This window comes from Rhinatrema bivittatum, chromosome 3 (assembly GCF_901001135.1).
Source record: "Rhinatrema bivittatum chromosome 3, aRhiBiv1.1, whole genome shotgun sequence".
Lineage (NCBI taxonomy): Eukaryota > Metazoa > Chordata > Amphibia > Gymnophiona > Rhinatrematidae > Rhinatrema > Rhinatrema bivittatum.
Window position 1 is genome coordinate 428412470 of NC_042617.1, and position 23518 is coordinate 428435987.

Consider the following 23518-nt stretch of genomic DNA (forward strand, 5'->3'; position numbering starts at 1 on the left):
AAACTGTGCTTCTAGAATGGTATTTTTTAACAATGACCACGCCTCTTGGACATTTTTTACTTTTGTAGCTGTTCCTTTCAGTTTTTTCCTAACAATTTTTCTCATTTTATCAGTTTCCCTTTTGAAAGTTGAGCACGAGAGCCTTGGATTTGCACACTGTTCCTCTTCCAGTCATTAAATCAAATTTGATCATATTATGATCACTATTGCCAAGCGGCCCCATCACCGTTACCTCTCTCACTAAGTCCTGTGCTCCATTGAGAATTAGATCTAAAATTGCTCCCTCTTTCGTCGGTTCCTGAACCAATTGCTCCATAAAGCTATCATTTATTCCATCCAGGAACGTTATCTCTCTAGCATGTCCCGATGATACATTTACCTTGTCAATATTGGGGTAATTGAAGTCTAAACACCACACAGGCTGGTACTGCACTTTGAACAGGAAATCGTAAAGAACAACAAGTGCAGATAAACTTCTTGGATCCAAATATTTATTCAGTATAGACAGATTCAACGTTAATTCCACTGTCAAATTTATTGTATTATTCCAATCACCGGTAGGGGTCCAGATTGGAATAATACAATAAATTTGACAGTGGAGTTGCCATTGAATCTGTCTATACTGAATAAATATTTGGATCCAAGAAGTTTATCTGCACTTGTTCTTTACGGTAATTGAAGTCTCCCATTATTACTGCACTACCAATTTGGTTAGCTTCCCTAATTTCTCTTAGCATTTCACTGTCAGTCTCTCACCATTTTGACCAGGTGGATGGTAGTATACCCCTATCACTATAGTCTTCCCTGACACACAAGGGATTTCTACCCATAAAGATTCAATTTTGTATTTAGTCTCATGCAGGATGTTTATCCTGTTGGATATGCCATCCCGGACATAAAGCACCACACCTCCTCCCGGGTGCTCCTCTCTGTCATTGTGATATAATTTGTACCCCGGTATAGCACTGTCCCATTGGTTATCCTCTTTCCACCATGTCTCTGAGATGCCAATTAAGTCTATGTCGTCATTCACTGCTATACATTCTAATTCTCCCATCTTACTTCTTAGACTTCTGGCATTAGCATACAAACATTTCAAAGTTTGTTTTTTTTTGTATTTTCATTCTGCTTTTTATTTGATAGGGATAAGTTAGAATTTTTTAGCTCAGGTGAGTTTTTAGTTACAGGCACTTGGTCTATTTTTCTAATTATTGGAACCTCGCTGTCGGGATGCCCTAATTCTAATGCATCATTAGTATCCTTTGAAGATACCTCTCTTCGAACCATGCGCTGCTGAGCGACTGTCTGCTTTCCCCTTTGTTCTAGTTTAAATGCTGCTCTATCTCCTTTTTAAAGGTTAGCGCCAGCAGTCTGGTTCCACCCTGGTTAAGGTGGAGCCCATCCCTTCGGAAGAGACTCCCCCTTCCCCAGAAGGTTCCCCAGTTCCTAACAAAACTGAATCCCTCTTCCTTGCACCATCGTCTCATCCACGCATTGAGACTCCAGAGCTCTGCCTGCCTCTGGTGACCTGCGCGTGGAACAGGGAGCATTTCAGAGAATGCTACCCTGGAGGTTCTGGATTTAAGCTTTCTACCTAAGAGCCTAAATTTGGCTTCCAGAACCTCCCTCCCACATTTTCCTATGTCGTTGGTGCCCACATGTACCACGACAGCCGGCTCCTCCCCAGCACTGTCTAAAATCCTATCTAGGTGACGCGTGAGGTCCGCCACCTTCGCACCAGGTAGGCATGTTTCCAGGCGATCCTCACGCCCACCAGCCACCCAGCTATCTGCATTCCTAATAATCGAATCACCAACTATGACGGCCGACCTAACCCTTCCCTCCTGGGCAGTAGGCCTTGGGGAGATATCCTCAGTGCGAAAGGACAATGCATCACCTGGAGAGCAGGTCCTTGCTACAGGATCCTTTCCTGCTGCACCTGGTTGGTGCTCTCCCATCATGAGACCTTCTTCCTCCAAGGCAGCACCAGGGCTGCCAGTCTGAAGTTGGGACTTGACTACTATGTCCCTGAAGGTCTCATCTATATACCTCTCTGCCTCAGCTCCTCCAGGTCTGCCACTCTAGTGGTGTCCACGGTTCATGTTACCCCAATGGCTCGACTTGCCATGAGAGTAACACAATGGACTTTAAAGTCCCAGTGGTCCCAATCACATCAACACATGTCCCACATTGTCCACGTCACCAGCTAGCTTCTTCTCTCACTAGCTTGGTGGATACAGGAGTCCAATCTTCAGGTAGGACTACCCTTCCAACTTCCAGAACCTCAAATTACTCTAACAGATGCATCCAACCAGGGTTGGGGAGCCCATGTCAACAACCTCCAAACCCAGGGAGCCTGGACCACAGCGGACGCAAAGCACCAGATACATTTTCTGGAGCTCCGGGCAATTCAATATGCCCTCTTCACTTTTCGGGATTGCCTCTCCATCAAGGTAATCCTAATTCAAACAGACAACCAGGTACCAATGTGGTACCTCAACAAGCAAGGGGACACAGGCTGTTTACCTGCTATGCCAGAAGACGGCACAGATCTGGGCCTGGGCTCTCTCCCATTCCATGCTACTGAGAACAACCTGGCAGATGTGGACAATGTGATGGCGGACAATCTCAGCCGGACCTTTCATCCCCACGAATGGTCCCTAAATCCCACTGTAGCAAATCAAATATTTCACCAATGGGGCCGCCCACACGTAGACCTTTTTGCGTCAAATTACAACCGCAAAATGGACAATTTCTACTCTCTACACCGCAGCCACAACGCCACGAGATGTCTTCACCCACTCGTGGACAAGGGGTCTTCTGTATGCCTACCCTCCACTTCCACTCATCAACAAGACTCTCGTGAAGTTATGGCAGGACTGGGGCACCACCCAGGAAAAAGATCTAGGCATCATAGTGGATAATACTTTAAAATCGTCAGCTCAGTGTGCTGCAGCAGTCAAAAAAGCAAATAGAATGTTAGGAATTATTAGGAAGGGAATGGTTAATAGAACGGAAAATGTCATAATACCTCTATATCGCTCCATGGTGAGACCACACCTTGAATACTGTGTACAAGTCTGGTCACCGCATCTCAAAAAAGATATAGTTGCGATGGAGAAAGTACAGAGAAGGGCAACCAAAATGATAAAGGGGATGGAACAGCTTCCCTATGAGGAAAGGCTGAAGAGGTTAGGGCTGTTCAGCTTGGAGAAGAGACGGCTGAGAGGGGATATGATAGAGGTCTTTAAGATCATGAGAGGTCTTGAACGAGTAGATGTGACTCGGTTATTTTCACTTTCGAATAATAGAATGACTAGGGGGCATTCCATGAAGTTAGCAAGTAGCACATTTAAGACTAATCGGAGAAAATTCTTTTTCACTCAACGCACAATAAAGCTCTGGAATTTGTTGCCAGAGGATGTGGTTAGTGCAGTTAGTGTAGCTGGGTTCAAAAAAGGTTTGGATAAGTTCATGGAGGAGAGGTCCATTAATGGCTATTAATCAATTTTACTTAGGGAATAGCCACTGCTATTAATTGCATCAGTAGCATGGGATCTTCTTAGTGTTTGGGTAATTGCCAGGTTCTTGTGGCCTGGTTTTGGCCTCTGTTGGAGACAGGATGCTGGGCTTGATGGACCCTTGGTCTGACCCAGCATGGCAATTTCTTATGTTCTTATGTTCTTATTTGATTTGGAGGCCTGTAAACCACTCCAATAAAAATGGATGCCCCATCATCTTTTTTTAGGTTGGCCCATAGTGCTTCTTCTTTGCCCCATCTTCCTTGCAGCTCAGATGCTTGGATATTGGTTTTGATATAGAGCCGCCACTCCCCCTTTTCTGTCCTCTCTGTCCTTCCTTAACAAATTATAGCCTGATATGGCCGTATCCGAATCATGAGATTCCGTGAACCACGTCTCCGTGCCAGCAATAATGTCCAAGTCTGCCTCCACTATTAGGGATTGCAGATCTGGAATTGTATTGCCCAAACTGTGAGCATTTGTGCTCAAAGCTTTCCAGCTTTTCTCATTCAGGTTACTGCTTTTCTTTGACTCCTTTTGTGACTTATTTAGCTGAGTTTTGTTACCCACTTCACCCTTTTCCATTGCATTTGTATTTGGGGGTGACATTCTAATTTCCTTCTATCACCCCCGGCATCTAGTTTAAATGCCTATGACATAGGATTTGAATTTATCTCTTAGGATCCTTTTCTCTGCCACAGACAGATGTAAGCCATCTTTGACAAAGAGCTTTTTACTGTTTCATACACGGCCCCATCCCCTAATATATCCAAAACTTTGTTCCTTACACCAGGATTTGAGCCATACATTGAAGTTATTAATATGGCTTAGCCTCTTCTTCCCCTTTCCATGAACAGGTAATACTTCTGAAAAGGCAATGGTTGTCACCATGTGACTAATCTGCTTTGCTAGAGACTGGAAATCTGTCTGTATCGCTTGGATGCTGTTTCTAGCAAGGTCGTTGGTTCCCAGATGGATGATATCAACTTTAGAGTCTTTGCTTTCTTCTTTGATTGCTTTGACTATCTGAACAGCATTTCTGTTGGCCGATGATCCTAAGAGGCTATTAACTGTATTGTTTCCCTCGAAAAGAGTTCCCAGATTAGTGCCTCTGATGACAGTCACCCAGCACAATGAGCTTTTTCCTTTGGTTACTGATTGTATTATGGAATTTCTGTATGCATTGGGTTTCTTCTTTCTTTTCAGATAACACTTCAATCTCTTTCACAAGAGCTTCTTCATTACCTAATACAGAGAAGGTGTTTTGTACTTGTGTCACTTGAAACAGCTTGTGTCTCCACCTCATAGGTCTAATTCTACCAGAGCCCACTGTAATCCCGTTGTGTTTTGGGTTCCTTAATGCCCTGTGTGAGTGGGAGGTAGACATGTGGGCTGCACAGTTGTGAAGAACGGGTGTCTGTGGCACAAGTCTTGTCCTACCTGAGCCCACTGTAAACTCCTTTTTCCTTGACTTTTGGTTTTCCTGAATACTGTAAAGTGGGTGAAACTTTCTTTATTGCAGCTAATTCAGTTTTAACCTCAGCCAGCTCCTTTTTCAAGGAAGAGAGTTCTGAACAAATGGGGCAAGCCCTAAGTTTCCGGATGATTTCCCTCAGAATAAGGGCTCCAAAATAGTTACATTGGATAGTCCTCATTTTGGTAAATTTATTTGATGGATAACCCCTAAGGAATTACCAAATTTCCAATTTATTTTGCTGCCAATTATGTACTTAGGCAGACTATATCAGAAAAACAAACCCAGGGTGGAGGAGTATTATAATCCCAACCAGGCACCCCATGACAGTTAACGCCTATTCAAGTGAATATCACTTCAAACAGTATTTCATTTAGCAAGCACACATGGACGCTAAATTTTTAAGGCTTTTAAGTATACAAATACACAGGGAATCGTAACAATTCAACCCACAAGTGATCGCCCCATATAGGCTTTAAGTCACAATTTTCCAAACAGCAATATTTATGGAGGATAACTTTTACACAATTGCACATGGCCCCATATGTGCATATATATGGCAATGAGCAGATCTGTTAGTATTTATAACCCGCACTTAAAATATGTGTGTTTTATATAGTACATATATCTCTACCCTCAGTATATGTGCATATGTAGGCTTATGTGTGAACACCTGCAGTGCATCAAAAGAACGGATACTAACATAGTAAAGATGGTAGAAAAAGACCAAGTGGTCCATCGAGTCTGCCCAGCAACTTTGTTATGGTAGTAACTCCTGCTCTATGCAGATTACCCCCAGCCTTTTGTTAAGGGTAGTAATATTAACAGTCAAAACTAAGCACTGTCAAACCCATAACAAAATTACCGCTAATATTTTTTACAGGGTGAGCAGCCTTCTTGATAATTCACACAATGCTTGAATATACTTTACTTTTGGACTTATTTATAGAAGCAGTTCTGCACTTTTTCCTAATGTTTGCATATCAGTACTCCAGACCATGAAAGTCAGGGCCCAGCATTGGCTGTCATCTGAATCCTATTCCCCTTCCCCGCCCCCCTGCTGTCAAAGTGGAGAATGATGTTGAAGTTGCATCAAAATCATAAAAGGTTAACGATAACTTTCATCAGGCCTTCTGTTAGGGGGAAATAGCTGCCTCTACATGCAGGTTATCCTCATGCACCCTTTCCTTCATTTCCGCCTCTAGCCTTTAGGGATCCACAGTGTTTATCCCTTACCTTTTTGAATTTTTCTGTTTTCGTCTTCACCAACTCTTCCGGAAGGGCATTCCAAGCATCCACCACCCTGAGTTTCCTGATCCCGCCTGATTTTCCTGATCCCACCTGGAGTTTCATTTCGTGACCCCTAGTTCTGCTATCTGCTTTCCAATGGAAAAAGTTTGAGGATCATGCATCATTAAAACCTTTCAAGTTTCTAAAGGTCTGTATTATATCTCCCCTGTACCTCCTCTCTTCCAAGGTATACATATTTAGATCCTTCAGCCTCTCCTCAGTAGTCTTCCTATACAGACCTTACCATTTTGGTCACCCTTCTCTGGACTGCCTCCATCCTGTCTCAATTTTTTTTTTTTAGATACGATTTCCAAAACTGAAAACAGTAATCCAGGTGAGGCCTCACCAAGGACCTCTACTTGGGCATTATCACCTACATTTTCTTACTGGTTATTCCTCTTTCTATACAGGCCAGCATTCTTCTGGCTATAGCAATCACATTGTTTCAGTGCCTTCAGATCTCCAGATACTATCACTCCAAGGTCCCTCTCCCAGTTCATGCACATCAGTCAATCCCCCCCCCCCCCCCCCCCCCCCCCCCCATCATCACACACAGCTCTTTTAGATTACTGCACTCCAGATGCATGACTCTGCACTTCGTGGTATTGATTCCTATCTGCCAAACGTTTGACCACTCTTCAATTTTTCTTAAATCACTTTTCATTCTCTCTGCTCCTTCAAGCATGTCAACTCTGTTGCAGATCTTAGTATCCTATGCAAATACACAAACTTTATCTTCTGTCCTTTCACAATATCGCTCACAAAGTTACTGAACAGAACCGGTCCCAAAACTGATCTTTGTGGCACTCCACTTAACACTGTTCTGTCTTTAGAGTAGGTTCAAGTTACCATTACATGCTGACTCCTGTCAGTCAAACAGTTTGTAATCCACTTCACCACCTTTGAGCCGAATCCCAAGCTTCTCATTTTATTCACGACCCTCCTATGTGGGACCATATCAAAAGCTTTAATAAAATCCAAGTAAATCATATCAAGTGTTCTTCCTTGATCCAGTTCTCTTGTCACCCAGTCAAAAAAATTAATCAGATTTGTCTGACAGGACCTTTCCTTGGTAAATCCATGCTGCCTTGGGTCCAGCAACTACCAGTTTAAAGATAGTTCACTATCTTTTCCTTCAGTAGAGTCTCCATTAATTTTCCCACCATTGAGGTGAAGCTAACCAGCTTGTAGTTTCCAGCCTCTTCTCTGCTACCACTTTTGTAAAGCAGAATGATTACCACTCTTCTCCAGTCAAGCTTTTAATCTCAGTTCAGTGACCTGTATACCTTATCTGTGATGCAGATTTTGTGAAATAGAATTTCTGTTTATATACATGTATAAATGTATCAAATTAAGAAAACATTTTCATAAACTAGATAGTCAAACATAACTACAAAACTGACTTGAGATGACTTTTCCTGGCTCAGTTGAGAAAAGTTATGCTTCAGAGAGCTTCCTGCTCATTTATGGGTTCTTTGCCTCAAGGTAATCAGAAAGATACTCAAAGAAAATAAAATGATCAACCCAGAACATCATTATGTGCTGCTGACACATAAGATAATTACATTCACCATTTAAGAGGGATAGTGCAGACAGAGAGAATTAATAGAATAGTAATTGACAATAAGACATTTCTATTCTGTTTCACACAAAGTCTGTAGCAAGGGACTTACAAATGTCAATCCTCAACTTGAAGAACCCCTTCTAAACTTTGTTTCAGCTGATGTCTACTGATAGTTCTTGATGGATACACTCAAAAATTAGGTCTTTCAAATACTGTACTACAGAGTATTGTTTCCATTTGTATTTAAATTGATGTTCCATGGAGCAGGACCTTTCCAAATATATTTTTATTTCTTAAGGGGTGAATTTTAAGAGTTGCTTGTTAAGAGTGCAAGCAACTCTTATTTTAAAACTGGAAAATTATGCGCATACATGAGCAACACAATTTGAGGAAAAGGGTGCATTTTTGGTGGATTTAGGGGCATTCCAGGGCAGAGTCAATATGTTATGTGCACATAAATCCTGATTTTAAAGCTGGTGAATGCAGCGCACATCAGGCTATCTGGGCATATTTACTTCTGCTCTTTTTCAGGTGTAGGTCAGAATAAAACTCATTCTAGCCAAAAATTAACTAGGTGAGAGGTCTGGATAAACTGGTGGGAGTTCAGGCTGAAGAAACAGGGGCCTGGATGATCTAGAAAGAGGCTGGGCTAAGTGGTTAAACTGGTTATTTCTTTCACATGCACATGTTTAAAATGTGCTCACTTGTGCATGTAAAAGCTGACAAGTCCTAAGGTAAAATACATGAATAACGTTTCCTTGCATAACTGCTTAAAATTAAGTGTACATATGCACACTAGGCATATTTTATATTATATGCACTCACTTCCTCGGATGATTTAAAATTCCAGAATTTGTGGTGTACACACGCTCATTTTAAAGTTACTATTCCATTGATTATTGAGCACTTTCTGGAAAATATGATTTTGTTTTTGTATTTTCCAGAGCATGTCAGAGTCGTCTGTTCTCTCTTTGATTATTGGATTACGGATATCCTGCCTTTGAAAAATAGAAAATACGAGAATTCAGAGCCATCTGTTTCCATTTAAAATTTTATATAAGAATATAATTGAATACTTGAAGCATCCAGAAAAAGAAAATGCCATAAATGTATATTTTGCCATACTTGAATAATGCTATTTATTATGGTATTTGTGATAGCATACTGAACTAAAATTTTATTTTACTAATATATTATTTTATTATGTATTCATCTAAAAATGCATGACAAGCAGAGAAATGTTTTTGTTAACCAAAAATTTGGAAGTATATGGAGTAAAATGCTAGTGTATGTGTCATTTCTGCTTAGCTCTTGAATGAGTTGAGAGAACCAGTACCGTAATCCACTGCTTCACTTTGCTTCACACAGTTTGAAACACATTATGGAAGCCATATTTAGTAGAATTCATATATATGATTAATGTACAAATCTGTTACTATACAGCTTGTTCAGTGAGATTAAATGTAATTGTAACTTTTTATTATATCATTTGAATGGATGTGTTCTGTGAAAACATTCTCACACTGTCGCTAGTCAACTGTATGTTTGTTATATACATAATGGTAATGTAACTGAAGACTCAAGTACCTCTAACAATCCAAAATCAATATATTCCAAAAGGAATTTTTTTACATTTAAATGACCTCATACCGGGCTCGGATGTGCAGGATAGCACGGTCGTATGCTTCTGTATGCAGGGTAGCAAAAAGAAGTCCATTAACGGCTATTAATCAAGTTTACTTAGGGAATAGCCACAGCTATTAATTGCATCAGTAGCACGGGATCTTCTTAGTGTTTGGATAATTGCCAGGTTCTTGTGGCCTGGTTTGGCCTCTGTTGGAAACAGGATGCTGGGCTTGATGGACCCTTGGTCTGACCCAGCATGGCAGTTTCTTATGTTATAATGTTCTTATGCCTAGGTTTTTTAATCATTGGTCATGAAAATTCTGTTTTTATTATGCTTATCATGGCAAAATTTCTTATTGTGACATGCTTTTCTCATTCAAAAATGGAATCACAATTACAGTTGTTTCATAACTTTTGTGATGTAAAATTTCAAGCTACTTAGCTCGGTTGAAGAAACACTGTAGACCCAATGCGTTCAGAGGTATTTGCAAGCTGCCCAACACAGTCCGTGTTTCGGCTGAAATCTTCATGGGGCCTTGCGAGAAAAATTATCAAAACACATAGTAAGTATTTCCAGTGAAAAAGCATTTATGAGGCACATATAAAATGATACTAACGTGTGACTTGTTTCAGCAACTGTTCATCGGCCATCCGGTAATGCGTTTCTTCCACCGGAGGGGCCGCACATGCGCCATTTTTAAAGGGCTCTTAGCCAATGCGGGCAGCTGCAAATACCTCTGAACGCATTGGGTCTATAGTGTTTCTTCAACTGAGCTAAGTAGCTTGAAATTTTACATCACAAAAGTTATGAAACTGTAATGGTGATTCCATTTTTGAATGAGAAAAGCATTTCATAATAAGAAATTTTGGACCCAAAAAGCAAAGCGGAAGCCGATCCAATATTGCTGGAGCAAAAAAAACAAAAAAGATGATCGGTGTGTCAAATGACTTTTATTAGACTTGCCCGACTCTGGCCAAGTTTCGCTCACATAGGAGCTGCCTCAGGACCTATTGAGAAAAAAATTAAAAACAAAATCAAACCACACATATATAAGACATACCAAACATGAATGTATGTACATATATAAAACTAAACTGTCATGTCTTGCTTATAAAATGAAACAAGCTCAATTATGTGCACATAAGTTCACAAAAAACTATAAATGAATCGAATGAAACACACATTTATAAAAATGTAAATGCATGAGTGCTGTGCTGAACATGAATAGCTTGTTTCAATAAATTAATTAATTAAAATTGCGTTAGTGTGTGTGTATTATTGTACTTTCATCATAATGGCACAAAGAACGCAGATACAACATGAAAGTAGCCTAAAACTGGGGGTGAATAGACAAGATCACAGTGAAAAAGAAGAGGGGGAAAACTGTATAGATGAATCCTAGAATAAAAGTACTACAGTGCAAAAACATCATGATTTATACATGGTGGGGTAGATTTTAAAAAATAGCGAGATCGCGTACTTTTGTTCACGCACCAGGCGCAAACAAAAGTACGCTGGATTTTATAAGATACGCGCGTAGCCGTGCGTATCTTATAAAATCCGGGATCGGCGCGCACAAGGCTGCCGATTTTGGGCAGCCTGCGCGCGCCGAGCCGCACAGCCTGCCTCAGTTCCCTCCGAAATCGGAGCAGCCTCGGAGGGAACTTTCTTTCGCCCTCCCCTCACCTTCCCCTACCTAAACCCTCCCCCACCTTTATCCATGGATTTACGCCTACCGGAGGCAGATGTAAATCCGCGCGCGCCAGCGGGCTGCTAGCGCACCAAGACCCAACCCGGGGGCTGTTCCGGAGGGTGCGGCCACGCCCCTGGAACGCCCCCGGGCCCGCCCCCCAAACATCGCGTCCCGCCCCCGAAACGCCACGTCATTTGGCGACGCCCCCGACACGCCCCTTTTAAAAAAAACCCTGGGACTTACGCGCGTCCTGGGGCTCTGCGCGCGAGGGCCCACGCGGGCAGGGCATTTAAAATCCGCCCGGGTGATTCTAATAAAGACAACTTGGTGTTAAAGCAACTTATTTATTTATTTATTTAAAACCTTTTTTATACCGGTGTTAGTGTGAACATCACATCTGTTTACATTATAACAAAATGATTAGAAAATACATTTAACAAGGGAATAAAACAGGTGGGTGGAGAACATGCGGAAAGCAGCATAGAAAGATAGTACAACTGGTGCGGAGTTATTAACATAAGTAACTATTGGAACATATCATGTTGGATAATATGATTGCTAGTTATATATATTATATACATTAGAACATAAAGATCACAGAGTACAGTGGTAATAGAAGATGATAAATGGTTATAGCAGGGATAGGTTGCTAGTCAGGAAATGCCTGTTTAAATAACCATGTTTTTAGTTTCTTCCTAAATTTGAAGTGACATGATTCGAGACATAGTGTTGAGGGCAGGGAGTTCCAACGTGAGGGGCCTGCGATGGTGAGGGCACGTTCCCTTGTGTTGGATAGGTGTGCTGTTTTCAGAGAGGGCACGTGAAGAGTTCCTTTGTTGATTGTTCTAGTGGGACGATTCAGGTGTGCAGAGGTGAAGGGAAGGTCAAGCCAGTTGGAGTGGTGGGAGTAAATGGCTTTGTGGATGATAGTGAGTGTTTTGTAAAGAATGTGGGAGGGGATGGGGAGCCAATGCAGGTCTTTGAGAATGGGGGTTATATGGTCTGTTCTACGGGCATTTGATATGACTCTTGCCATAGCGTTTTGGAGCATTTGGAGAGGTCTTATTGTGGAGTATGGGAGTCCCAAGAATAGAGAGTTGCAATAATCCAGTTTAGATGTTAGTGTGGTTTGGATTACTGTCCGGAAGTCATGGGAGTGTAGTAAGGGCTTGAGTTTTTTTAGTACATTAAGTTTAAAGAATACTTTAAGGATGGACCTGACATATCTGTTAAGATTTAGTTGTTGGTCCAGGAGTACTCCAAGGTCTCTTACAACTGGTTGAGAAGAGATGAGCTTGAAGGCTGGGTCAAGAGCAAAGGGGGGTGTGGTGGGAAATAAATAGTAGTTCGGTTTTTGTAGTGTTAAGTGCAAGGTGGAGATTGGTGAGGAGAGAGTTGATACATTTAAGGCAGGTGTCCCAGTGCGTTAAGGCATCTGTGATAGAGGTGTGGATTGGTATGATGATTTGCACATCATCGGCATATAGGTAGAATTTTAGTTTGAGATCTGAGAGGAGTTGGCAGAGCGGGGTGAGGTAGATATTGAAAAGGGTGGAAAACTTGGTGTAAAAACAAAACACATCCATTAATGGGATAGCATGGGAAAAGAATTTAGATATGCAATTAAAAAAGGGGGCGGGTACCTAATAACAAATAGAAAATGAAAAATATAAAACAATAAAAGGAATTCGTCCTACCTTAGTTGAAATATTATAGGTATATGGGTGTCACATAAAAACGCCAAGGTAATAAGGTTTTAATTACAAACTAGAATGTCTTTGTATGTGCCAAATTGCAATTGTTTATAATGAATGAACCAACTGATTTAGTTTAGGTTCAGGAGTCATTACCTTAGCGCTGTTAATACAGTCGATCCCGCGGGTATAGCTTAGTCATTTGATACACCGATCATCTTTTTTAGTTTTTTTTTGCTCCAGCAATATTGGATCGGCTTCCCTTTTACCGGAAATGTCTTTTTCACCCTGGAAAGACATACTCAGCTACAATGATGATAGACTAAATGATTTACTACCATCCTAGCTTTTTTTTTTTTTTTTTTTTATAAAGACAATGAGGTCTTTGATGACTTTTTACAAAGATGGGAAGATGCCATCAGTTTAAATAAAGGTATGGTAAGAAGCGCATTACACGCTTCCACTCTTTTGGACTACTGCAGATACAAAAGGATTCAGAGAGGCCTAAGGATCAATAAGCCACAAGTATGTACCAGGAAGACAGCGCATTCATGAACAGCTGGGAGGCGACCTTGAACAAATGTTTGCTGGACCTTATGATATTAGTCATCAAGACAGCCAAGAAAATGGAAGATAAATTGAAAGTTGAATTGGATCAACAGCTTCAATATTTAAAAGAAAAGGATCTATGCTTTGATATGATCTATAATGATTATAAGGTTAACTTAGACAAATTTACTAAAGACCTTAAGAGTAATAAGTATGGAAAAATTCAAAAGAGATGAAAATGATTACAGAAACATTACCGTTACCGTATAGCCATGGCATAGGCAAGAGAAATTCAAGAATAAATAAATACTCAGACAATGTTCAGATTCTCATACCGATTACTGACTCACTTCACAAAACCCTGGATTTCTGGAATTCTTGTCTACAATCATGGAAACATAGAAACGACAGCAGAAGAAGACCAAACGGCCCATCTAGTCTGCCCAGCAAGCTTCACACATTTTTTCTCTCATACTTATCTGTTTCTCTTAGCTCTTGGTTCTATTTCCCTTCCACCCCCACCATTAATGTAGAGTGCAGTGATGGAGCTGCATCCAAGTGAAATATCTAGCTTGATTAGTTAGGGGTAGTAGGGGTAGTAACCGCCGCAATAAGCAAGCTACACCCATGCTTATTTGTTTTACCCAGACTATGTTATACAGCCCTTATTGGTTGTTTTTCTTCTCCCCTGCCGTTGAAGCAGGGAGCTATGCTGGATATGCGTGAAGTATCAGTTTTTTTTCTCCCCTGCCATTGAAGCAGAGAGCTATGCTGGATATGCGTGAAGTATCAGTTTTTCTTCTTCTCCCCTGCCATATCAAGCCTCAACTTGATACTCAGTCCCAACAAGACAGAGTTCCTCCTCATCACCCAAGATGGGAATCGCCTGTTGTCCAACTCACACCTCGCTTCTCAACCAGTCCTATCCCCCCAAGTCAGAAACTTGGGAGTCATCATGGATAACCAACTGAACTGCAGATGTTTCATCAATAACACCGTAAAGGATTGCTTTTTTAACTACAAGTTTTAAAACAGTTGAGACCCCTCCTCCACTTCCAAGATTTCCGATCAGTTTTACAAGCAATTATTTTCACTAAAATCAATTATTGCAATTCACTTTTACTCGGCCTCCCTGCTATCACTATAAAACCTTTACAGATGTTACAAAACGCTACAGCAAGGATCCTAACCAAAACCAACAAAAGAGACCATATAACACCCATCCTAAAGAACCTGCACTGGCTCCCAATCAAATTCAGAATTATGTTCAAAGTCTTATCAATCATCCACAAAGCCATACACAACACCACCCCTCTGGATCTCACGATCCAGTTTCAGCCTCGCACTTCCTCCAGACCGGTGAGACAAGCATATAGAGTCACTCCACAGGCGCCGCCCCCCCCCCCCCATCAAAACGGCATTAAGGAAAAGAGCTCTCTCCACCGCCGGCCCAAAGCAATGGAACTCGCTCCCTCCAGACCTCAGGCTCATACAATGTCCGATCACCTTTAAAAAAAAAAAAGACTCAAGACCTGGTTGTTCAACCAAGCCTTCTCTTAACTTAACTACCTTACCAAATCTCCCACTAGTAGACTTTGTCCTTGGCATCTCCTTAATGGTACTCTCACTTTAATAAACCCGAGGTAGTTGCACTTAATACCTTTGCCCTATTCTTAGTCACCGAACACTACACCAGCAAGCATTAGGCTCGCCGGTCAATCCAGTTTGCTTATATACTGTGTTAAATCCAGTTCTTTGTATCCAAGTTTGATCACCCTGGTTTAATGTAAGACATTCTCATGTCATGGTTATTGTTGGAATGTAAACCGACGTGATTGGTAACTCTGTTACTTGAATATCGGTATATAAAAATGCTAAATAAATAAATAAATTCAACAATAAATACAACTATAGGAATAAGAAAGACTTCTATATCAAGGACATGATAAAGATAAGAACATGAATCATCATAATCAGGATGAAAAACAATACACAAGCCCAAACATTGATAGAGGAGCAAAGTGTATATGCAGCGATAATGGAGATAATATGGATCCATTGGCTTCTTTTTTTTAGCACAGTCCATAATGACCCAATTCAGAAGAAACTTGTATACCAGGTTTTTCAACTAGGCAAGGTTTGGAAAAAGGATTCAGTAGAAACAGATGCTCAAGAGAAAAAATGGGACACTACTCCAATGAGGGGAAGAGGGAGGGGCAGGGGTTACTACAACCCATATCAGAAAACAACATACTAAAGGATGACAATCGAGTGATTAATATTTCTGACAAAATATTGAACACAGATGAAATGGCCATTTTGAACAAAGGTTTGTCCTTTGTACCCACAGCCACGTACAATGCTTTCAAAACAAGGATAGAATTGTTCAAATTCACAAGAAAATTAAGAATTTTGGATATTTTTTCAACCAAACCGACAATGACAGATTTCTCAATTGTTAAACCCATAAGCAAATGGATGCCCAACAGACCATCAAACCCTGTGATACATACCTTCGAAACACTCATATTCAAAGACATTTCAGAGAAGGAAGAAAAATTTAGATACAAACATTACCAAGCCAGAAAGAAAATCCATCAGTAGTTTGAGCAATGACTGAGCCGGTTGACAAAGGTGGAGCGATAGTAGTTATGAATAGATCCCAGTATGTAGCAGAAATACACAAACAACTTTCTGACATTAATTTCTATAGAAGACTAGAAAAGGATCCAACAGTTAGCATTAAAAAAGAGAGAGGCTCTATCCTAACGATAGCAGAGACATCTAATTAATTAACTAAAAAAGAAATTTCCTTTCTTGCAGTTGAATATCCAGTAATGCCAGTTAACTACACATTACCATTCACAAGTCAGTGACGGATCCGCCAGGCAGGCCCATCATATCAGCCAATAGCTCACTTTTAGAACCTCTCTCCACATTTGTAGATACTTTCTTATGCCCACATGTTCTGAGCATACCGTCATATATCAGGGATTCAGCTCACATGATTACTATTGTCATGGATTTAACACTTAACTACTGTAAGATCATAATAGTTACATTGGACATAGATTCTCTTTACACTAACATTCTTCAGAACAAAGCCATAGAGATCATAGAGCAGACAATTTATGGTAGAAACACAAATATACGTATACCTAATCATTTGATCTTAGAACTGGCCACTATTGCCCTAACAAAAACTTTTTTTCACTTTTGATCAACAGTACTACATACAAATCAAGGGAGTAGCTATGGGGTCAACAATGGCAACAACTATGGAAAAGATACATCAACAATGTTTTTTTAATATGGAAAGGCAGTGCTGTTGACCTGTTAGAATTTAAGGATTGGCTGAATGACCTTGATGTGAATTTAAATTTCAAAATACAATATGATACCAAAGAAATAGCATTTTTAGACATTTTTATTAAAGGTCTTCTTCTGGTTTCAAAACAGACATATACTGAAAACCCACAGATACGAACAAATTTCTGACATAGTTGCCATAACAAGTCCCTTTTACGAAACTTACCATATAGTCAACTTCTTCGCCTAAAAAGATTGTGTACAGACAAGGAAACGTTTGCGAAAAGATCCATTGAAATGAAAAGCTGGTTTCTTAAAAGAGGATATCCAAAAAAATGCATTAATAATGGCTTTCTAAGAGCAGATGTACAGGAACAATCTGAGTTATTGAAGCCTCGACTGAAATCTGTGAAGAGATAAAATTATCTGTCCCCTCACTTTTACAGGATTATCCCATGACATTACCACAACTATTAGAAAGTACTGACATATCCTTCAAGTACTCCCAGTCTTTCAAGATAAGGAAGTTATGGTGGCCAACAAATGTGACAAGAATTTGAAAGAATTCTTGTCACCATCAGCATTACCCATCGATACACCCACAGAAAAGGTACCATCAGGGCACAGTCCCTGTGGTAGGTGCAGTGTTTGTCCAGTCAATCTGAAAGCACAGTCTTTGACAATTGGAACGAAAGGAAGGGTTTTCAAATTAGAGTTCCACCAATTGTAAGACTACAGGTGTCATTTATATTGCTGTCTGCCCTTGCGACAGTTCAACAAGAGAATCATTGAACATAAAAGTGCTATTAATAGACGCAGTGAGGGTAAACCGTTGGTCGCACATTCTGTTGAAATGGGTCACACATTTAAGATTTTAAATTTCCTAGCGTGTAGCAGATGGACTCAAAACAAGTGGGTATAGTGTGCTCGTGCTAGCAGTTGGAGACGGATCTGACGTCAGCACGGGTACATATACCCCCACAGGAAGTGTAGCAAATCAGTAATTTCCGTCTCCAAAGCAGTTTGGAGCTACCCCACGCTCGCTGAGCGTGTTTCCAAATCCTAACAACTAAATTCATAGAAGAATCCTACTGAAGACGAGCCCCGCACTCCTGTGGTGATACCAGGCGGTCACTCACTTGGTTGAGTTTCCTGAGCTGACTTCCGTGGTCCTCGGAGGTGAGACCCTCGGTCTGGTGGCCGGTTCGCGGCAGGGACCTAGCCCCCGAGTGAGAAGGGCTCGGGCGCGACTTGGCCCCCGAGCAAGACGAATTCGGGCGCGGCCTAGAGGCAGCCTCGGTCCCGGCGTGGACTTGGCCCCCGAGCGAGACGAGTTCAGGCGCGGCCTAGAGGCAGCGGGTGCACTTCCTTATGCGCGGCGGTGAAGGTACTCGCCCTCTCCCCCCGCAGCCGGAGACCACCCGGGTCGCAGCCGGGAAGCGCCGAAGACAAGGTAAGGCGTACATCTTTACTTGGTCTCCAAGGACGTGTGGACTAACTGGGCTTGCCTACGAGGCAGCCCGCCAAGGAGGTCGCCATTTTGCCTGCTTACTCGCCTTCGCCAACTAAGGATAAGCGCCCACGATAGGCGCACATTGCTAAACACCCACGATAGGCGCACGTTGTTAGCGCACGCGATAGGCGTACGTTGTTAGCGCACGCGATAGGCGCACCTTGACTAAGCGCATATAGTAAGGACGCCCATTTTAGGCGCGCACATTTGGAAGACGCCCGGGCATAGACGCACATTTATAAGACGCCCGTGTATAGGCGCACGTTTATAAGACGCCCGTCTATAGGCGCACGTTTATAAGGCGCCCTTTCTAGGCGCATGCTGTTAAGCGCACTTGTTAGGCGCACATCCTTGGGCGACACTGAATTTCAGGCGAATGGTGCATAAGAGAGCCCCTGCGTCCGCAGAGCCAGCACCTCCAGAATCAGGCTTGAAAGCTTCTAAGCCTCTGCTCAGCATACAACCTCAGAGCCACACAGAGCGAGGAAGCAGACTCACTGTGTGCCGAATGTGAGGAGGCCATGGGAGTTCCAGGACAGGACCGGTCCCAGCCCAGCGGTTCCTCAGGGAGCACGCCGGACTTAGCAGGCCGCGGCGAACAGCCAGGGAACCCGAGAGACCTGGTGCCCCTACGGCCAGATCCGGCTTCGCTTTCCTGGGTGGAATTATTCAAGGGGATTCACGCCTTTGTCCAGATGCAGTCTGCTCCTCGAATGGGTCTTTCCGTCCCGGTTGATCCGGCCCCTGGACCCTTGAGACCTAGGCGTGGCCACCCGACAGCCCCGATTATGGGGATTCGGATTGCTCCGAGGAAAATGAGGAGCCCTCCGAGGAGGGTGAACTTCCCTCAGAGATAGAACCATATCGGACCATGAGGCGCTTCTTTCGGAAAGAGGATCTTTCAGGCCTGGTCTCACAATGCCTATCGGAACTGGCCATTCCGGGCCAGGACACCCCAGGGGACCCTAAAATGAACCCCCTGTTAGAGGGCCTGCGCCAACCGGCTCACCATTTTCCCCTCCTACAAGCAGCACAGCAGCTCATCGATCTGGAATGGAAGGCACCGGAGGCCTCATTCAAAGGGGGTCGGGCCTTGGCAGGCATGTACCCTCTGGATCCGGCGTCCAAGGAGCTACTGGCATGCCCCAAGGTAGACGCCATAGTTAATAGTGAAGCACACCACCATTCCAGTTGAAGGGGGAGCGGCCCTCAAGGATACACATGACCGACGCATGGACACCATTCTGAAACAAGCCTTTGAGGTAGCAGCCATGTCCCTAAGAATCGTGACCTGCTGCACTGTGGTGACGCGCTCTTGTTTATCACAGGCGAGAAACAACACCCAGGGAGCAGACATGGAATCAGCTCTCGCATTTCTCACTGACGCGGCCTCCGACCTCGTCTGTACGGCAGCCAAGGGAGTGTCCTCCTCAGTGGCAGCCAGGAGACAGCTTTGGCTTCGTAATTGGGCGGCCGACTCGTCCTCCAAGACACGACTCACAAGAATGCCCTTTAAGGGTTCCCTACTGTTCGGCAGCGATCTCGAGAGCTGGGCTACTAAATAGGGTGCCTCTCCATTACCCCGTCTACCAGAAGACAGGCCGAGGAGGAGCCAGCGGTCCCTTTCTAGACCTTCCAGAGGTAGAAATTCTCAGCGCTTCAACCCTTACAGGACTCACTATCGAGCGCCTCGTTCCCAGGCCAGGAACCAGCCCTTTCGGACTAAGCACAACAAGAAGAGAACCGGCTCGGGTTCGTGCCCCGGCCGCAACCCACAATGACAATCAACTGACCCATCCGGGGGTAGCAGCCATAGGGGGCAGGCTAACCCTCTTCTACCGCAGGTGGGTCGAGATCACTTCGGACCAGTGGGTCCTCGCCATCATCCGAGAAGGATATTACCTGGATTTCCTTCGGCTTCCGCCGAACAAGTTTGTGGAATCTCCTTGTTCACCGCTCAAGGCAGTGGCACTAGAAGTGACCTTGCAGAGGCTCCTGGCCCTAAAAGCCATAATCCCAGTACCTGCAGAAGAGAGAAATTCTGGGCATTATTCCATTTATTTCATAGTACCCAAGAAGGAGGGCACTTTCAGGCCCGTCCTGGACCTCAATTCTGTCAACAGACACCTACGGGTCCCCAGCTTTCGCATGGAAACTCAACGGTCTGTCAAGAATTCAGTACAGCCAGGGGAGTTTCTCACCTCCCTAGATCTGTCGGAAGCCTATTTACATATCCCAATCCATTGTGATCACCAGCGCAATTTACGCTTCAAAGTCCTGAATCAGCACTTCGAGTTCCGAGCTTTACCCTTCGGGTTAGCCACCGCGCCGCGGATCTTTACCAAGGTCATAGTAGTAGTGGCGGCGACACTCAGGAAGGAAGGAATTCTCGTCCATCCCTACCTGGACGATTGGCTGATCAGGGCAAAGTCACCGGAGGAGAGCCGCCGGGCAACCAACAGAGTTATAGCTCTTCTGGAAAGCCTCGGATGGGTAGTCAACATAAGCAAGAGCTCCCTACAGCCGTCCCAGTCGCTGGAATACCTAGGGGTCCAACTCAACACCCGAGAAGACAAGGTCAGCCTGACCTCCAAGAGAACGTCAAAACTCCAGAATCATCTGCAGGTCCTGCTGAGCGCCAGCCGGCCCACAGCTCGGGATTACCTGCAGGTCCTCGGCCTCATGGCATCTACTCTGGAGGTGGTGCCATGGGCGCGGGCTCATATGAGACCATTACAACGCGCCCTTCTATCTCGATGGAGCCCACGATCACAGAACTACACCATACACCTATCACTACCGGCCAGAGTACGGTATCAGCTACGGTGGTGGTTGCAGCCCGGCCACATGAGCCGGGGGTCACAAATGTCCTCCCCAACCTGGATTCTGCTCACCACAGATGCCAGCCTGAACGGATGTGGAGCACACTGCGAGGAACTCATCGCCCAAGGGCGGTGGACCAGAGAAGAGTCAAGGTGGAACATCAACCGGCTAGAAGCACGGGCAGTCAGGCTAGCGTGCCTGCGATTTGCCCACAGACTTCGCAACAGAACCGTCAGAGTGATGTCAGACAACGCCACCACAGTGGCATACATCAACCGACAGGGCGGAACCAGAAGTCAACAAGTGTCCCTAGAGATAACTCCCCTGATGATTTGGGCAGAAGCAAATCTCCAGGACATCTCCGCCGTCCACATCGCCGGGAAGGACAACACCACGGCAGACTTTCTCAGCAGAGAAAGCCTAAACCCGGGGGAATGGCAGCTGTCACCCACAGCTTTCCAGATAATTGTGGATCAGTGGGGGATGCCGGGCATGGACCTATTAGCAGACAGGTCCAACGCTCAAGTACCCAGATATTTCAGCCGCAGGCGGGATCCGCTATCCCAGGGGATCGATGCCCTGGTACAGCCATGGCCTCAGGGAATCCTGCTATGCCTTTCCTCCGTGGCCCCTGCTGGGCGCCATTATACACAAGATTCAGCGACACAGAAGCCTAGTTCTTCTAGTGGCCCCGGACTGGCCAAGAAGACCCTGGTACGCAGACATGAGAAGACTACTGGCAGGGAATCCTCTTCGCCTGCCTCCACACTGGGACCTGCTGCGGCAAGGTCCCATCCTCCACAAGGGTCCAGCTCAATTCTCTCTTACGGTCTGGCCATTGAGAGGGCTAGATTGAAGAAAAGAGGATACTCGGAGCCGGTAATAGATACACTCCTCCGAGCACGCAAGTTCTCCACATTGCTGACATATATCAGGATCTGGAGAGTTTTTGAAGACTGGTGCGACTCTCACAGCACCAATTCACATGCCGCTAAGATTCCTATCATTTTGGACTTCCTACAAGATGGACTTCAGAAGGGTCTGTCCTTCAGCTCCATCAAGGTTCAGGTAGTAGCACTGTCTTGCTACGGTTCCAGGAGTGACGGCAACACCATTGCCAAACACCCAGACGTCTCACATTTCCTGAAAGGAGTCAAACACATTCGCCCGCCACTGAAGTGGCCAGTGCCCTTGTGGAACCTCAACCTAGTGTTGGAATTTCTAGCGGGATCCGCCTTCAGGCCCCTTCGAGGCCTGTATCTCCGTTTGTTAACCCTGAAGATGGTGTTCTTGCTGGCTGTGTGTTCAGCACGCCGCATCTCAGAGCTACAAGCACTGTCCTGCCGTGATCCGTTTCTCAGAATCAGTCCAGAAGCTATCCATCTTCGCACGGTTCCTTCCTTCTTACCCAAAGTGGTCCCACACTTTCACCTCAACCAAACCGTATCCTTGCCTACCATGGAAGGTTTGAAGAAGTCAGAAGAAGGTCGAATGCTACGCCATCTCGACATCGGCAGACTGCTGTCCAGATACCTGGAAATGTCAGAAGCAGTACGAAAGACGGACCACCTATTCGTCCTGCACAGCAGGAAGAAGCAAGGGGAAGCGGCCTCACGGCCAACCATCGCCCGCTAGATTAAAGAAGTTATCAAGGCAGCCTACATGGAGGCGGGAAAACCACCGCCTCTACAGGTCAAGGCTCATTCTACCAGAGCACAATCTGCCTCTTGGGCAGAAACTAAGCTACTGTCGCCTGCAGAGATATGTAAAGCGGCGACGTGGTCCTCCCTCCATACCTTCTCCAGATTCTATCGTCTGGACGTTCAGGCCCGGGAGGACACAGCTTTTGCGAGGGCTATTCTACACGGTCCTCGGGCAGCCTCCCGCCCAGTCCGGGAGTAGCTTTTGTACATCCCACTTGTTTTGAGTCCATTTGCTACACGCTAGGAAATGTTGAGATTACTTACCTGATAATCTCCTTTTCCTTAGTGTATGCAGATGGACTCAGCATCCCGCCCGGCTGCCGGTATACATGGGGATTCGCCGACTCACGGTAAGCCATGTTTTCTTATATAGGGCATCCTACCTGCCGGGTGTCGACGCCTTCCGGCTGAGTACACTGGCGGTCTCCAGCTACCATCAATTGGTCAGGGTAATCCTGTTGATTAATCGATCGGTCAGTCACACATATATCCATAAAAGCTTTTGCAAGGAAGATTTCTGATTTGCTACACTTCCTGTGGGGGTATATGTACCTGTGCTGACGTCAGATCAGTCTCCAACTGCTAGCACGAGCACACTATACCCACTTGTTTTGAGTCAATCTGCATACACTAAGGAAAAGGAGATTATCAGGTAAGTAATCTCAACATTTTGTGTCATTAAGAAACCATTCATTAATTGGAGAGGAGAGAACCTTGATAACACATTACTCAGATGGGAACAAAAATTCATCTTTGAC

General features: G+C 44.1%; 1 protein-coding gene across 3 annotated transcripts in view; it reads left to right on the forward strand.

Moving 5' to 3' along the window:
• The window catches only part of ERICH1 (glutamate rich 1), a 222911-nt gene that overhangs the window by 190998 nt on the left and 8395 nt on the right, over positions 1–23518 (forward strand). Inside the window, exon 6 of one of the 3 annotated variants that reach the window (XM_029595767.1) lies at positions 8794–9347. The exons of the other annotated variants lie outside the window; for them this stretch is intronic. Within the exon in view, the coding sequence (XP_029451627.1) occupies positions 8794–8897 (104 nt within the window). The 3' untranslated portion in view covers positions 8898–9347. Of the gene's footprint in view, positions 1–8793; positions 9348–23518 lie in introns of those variants that run through there. 3 annotated transcript variants of the gene reach the window in all.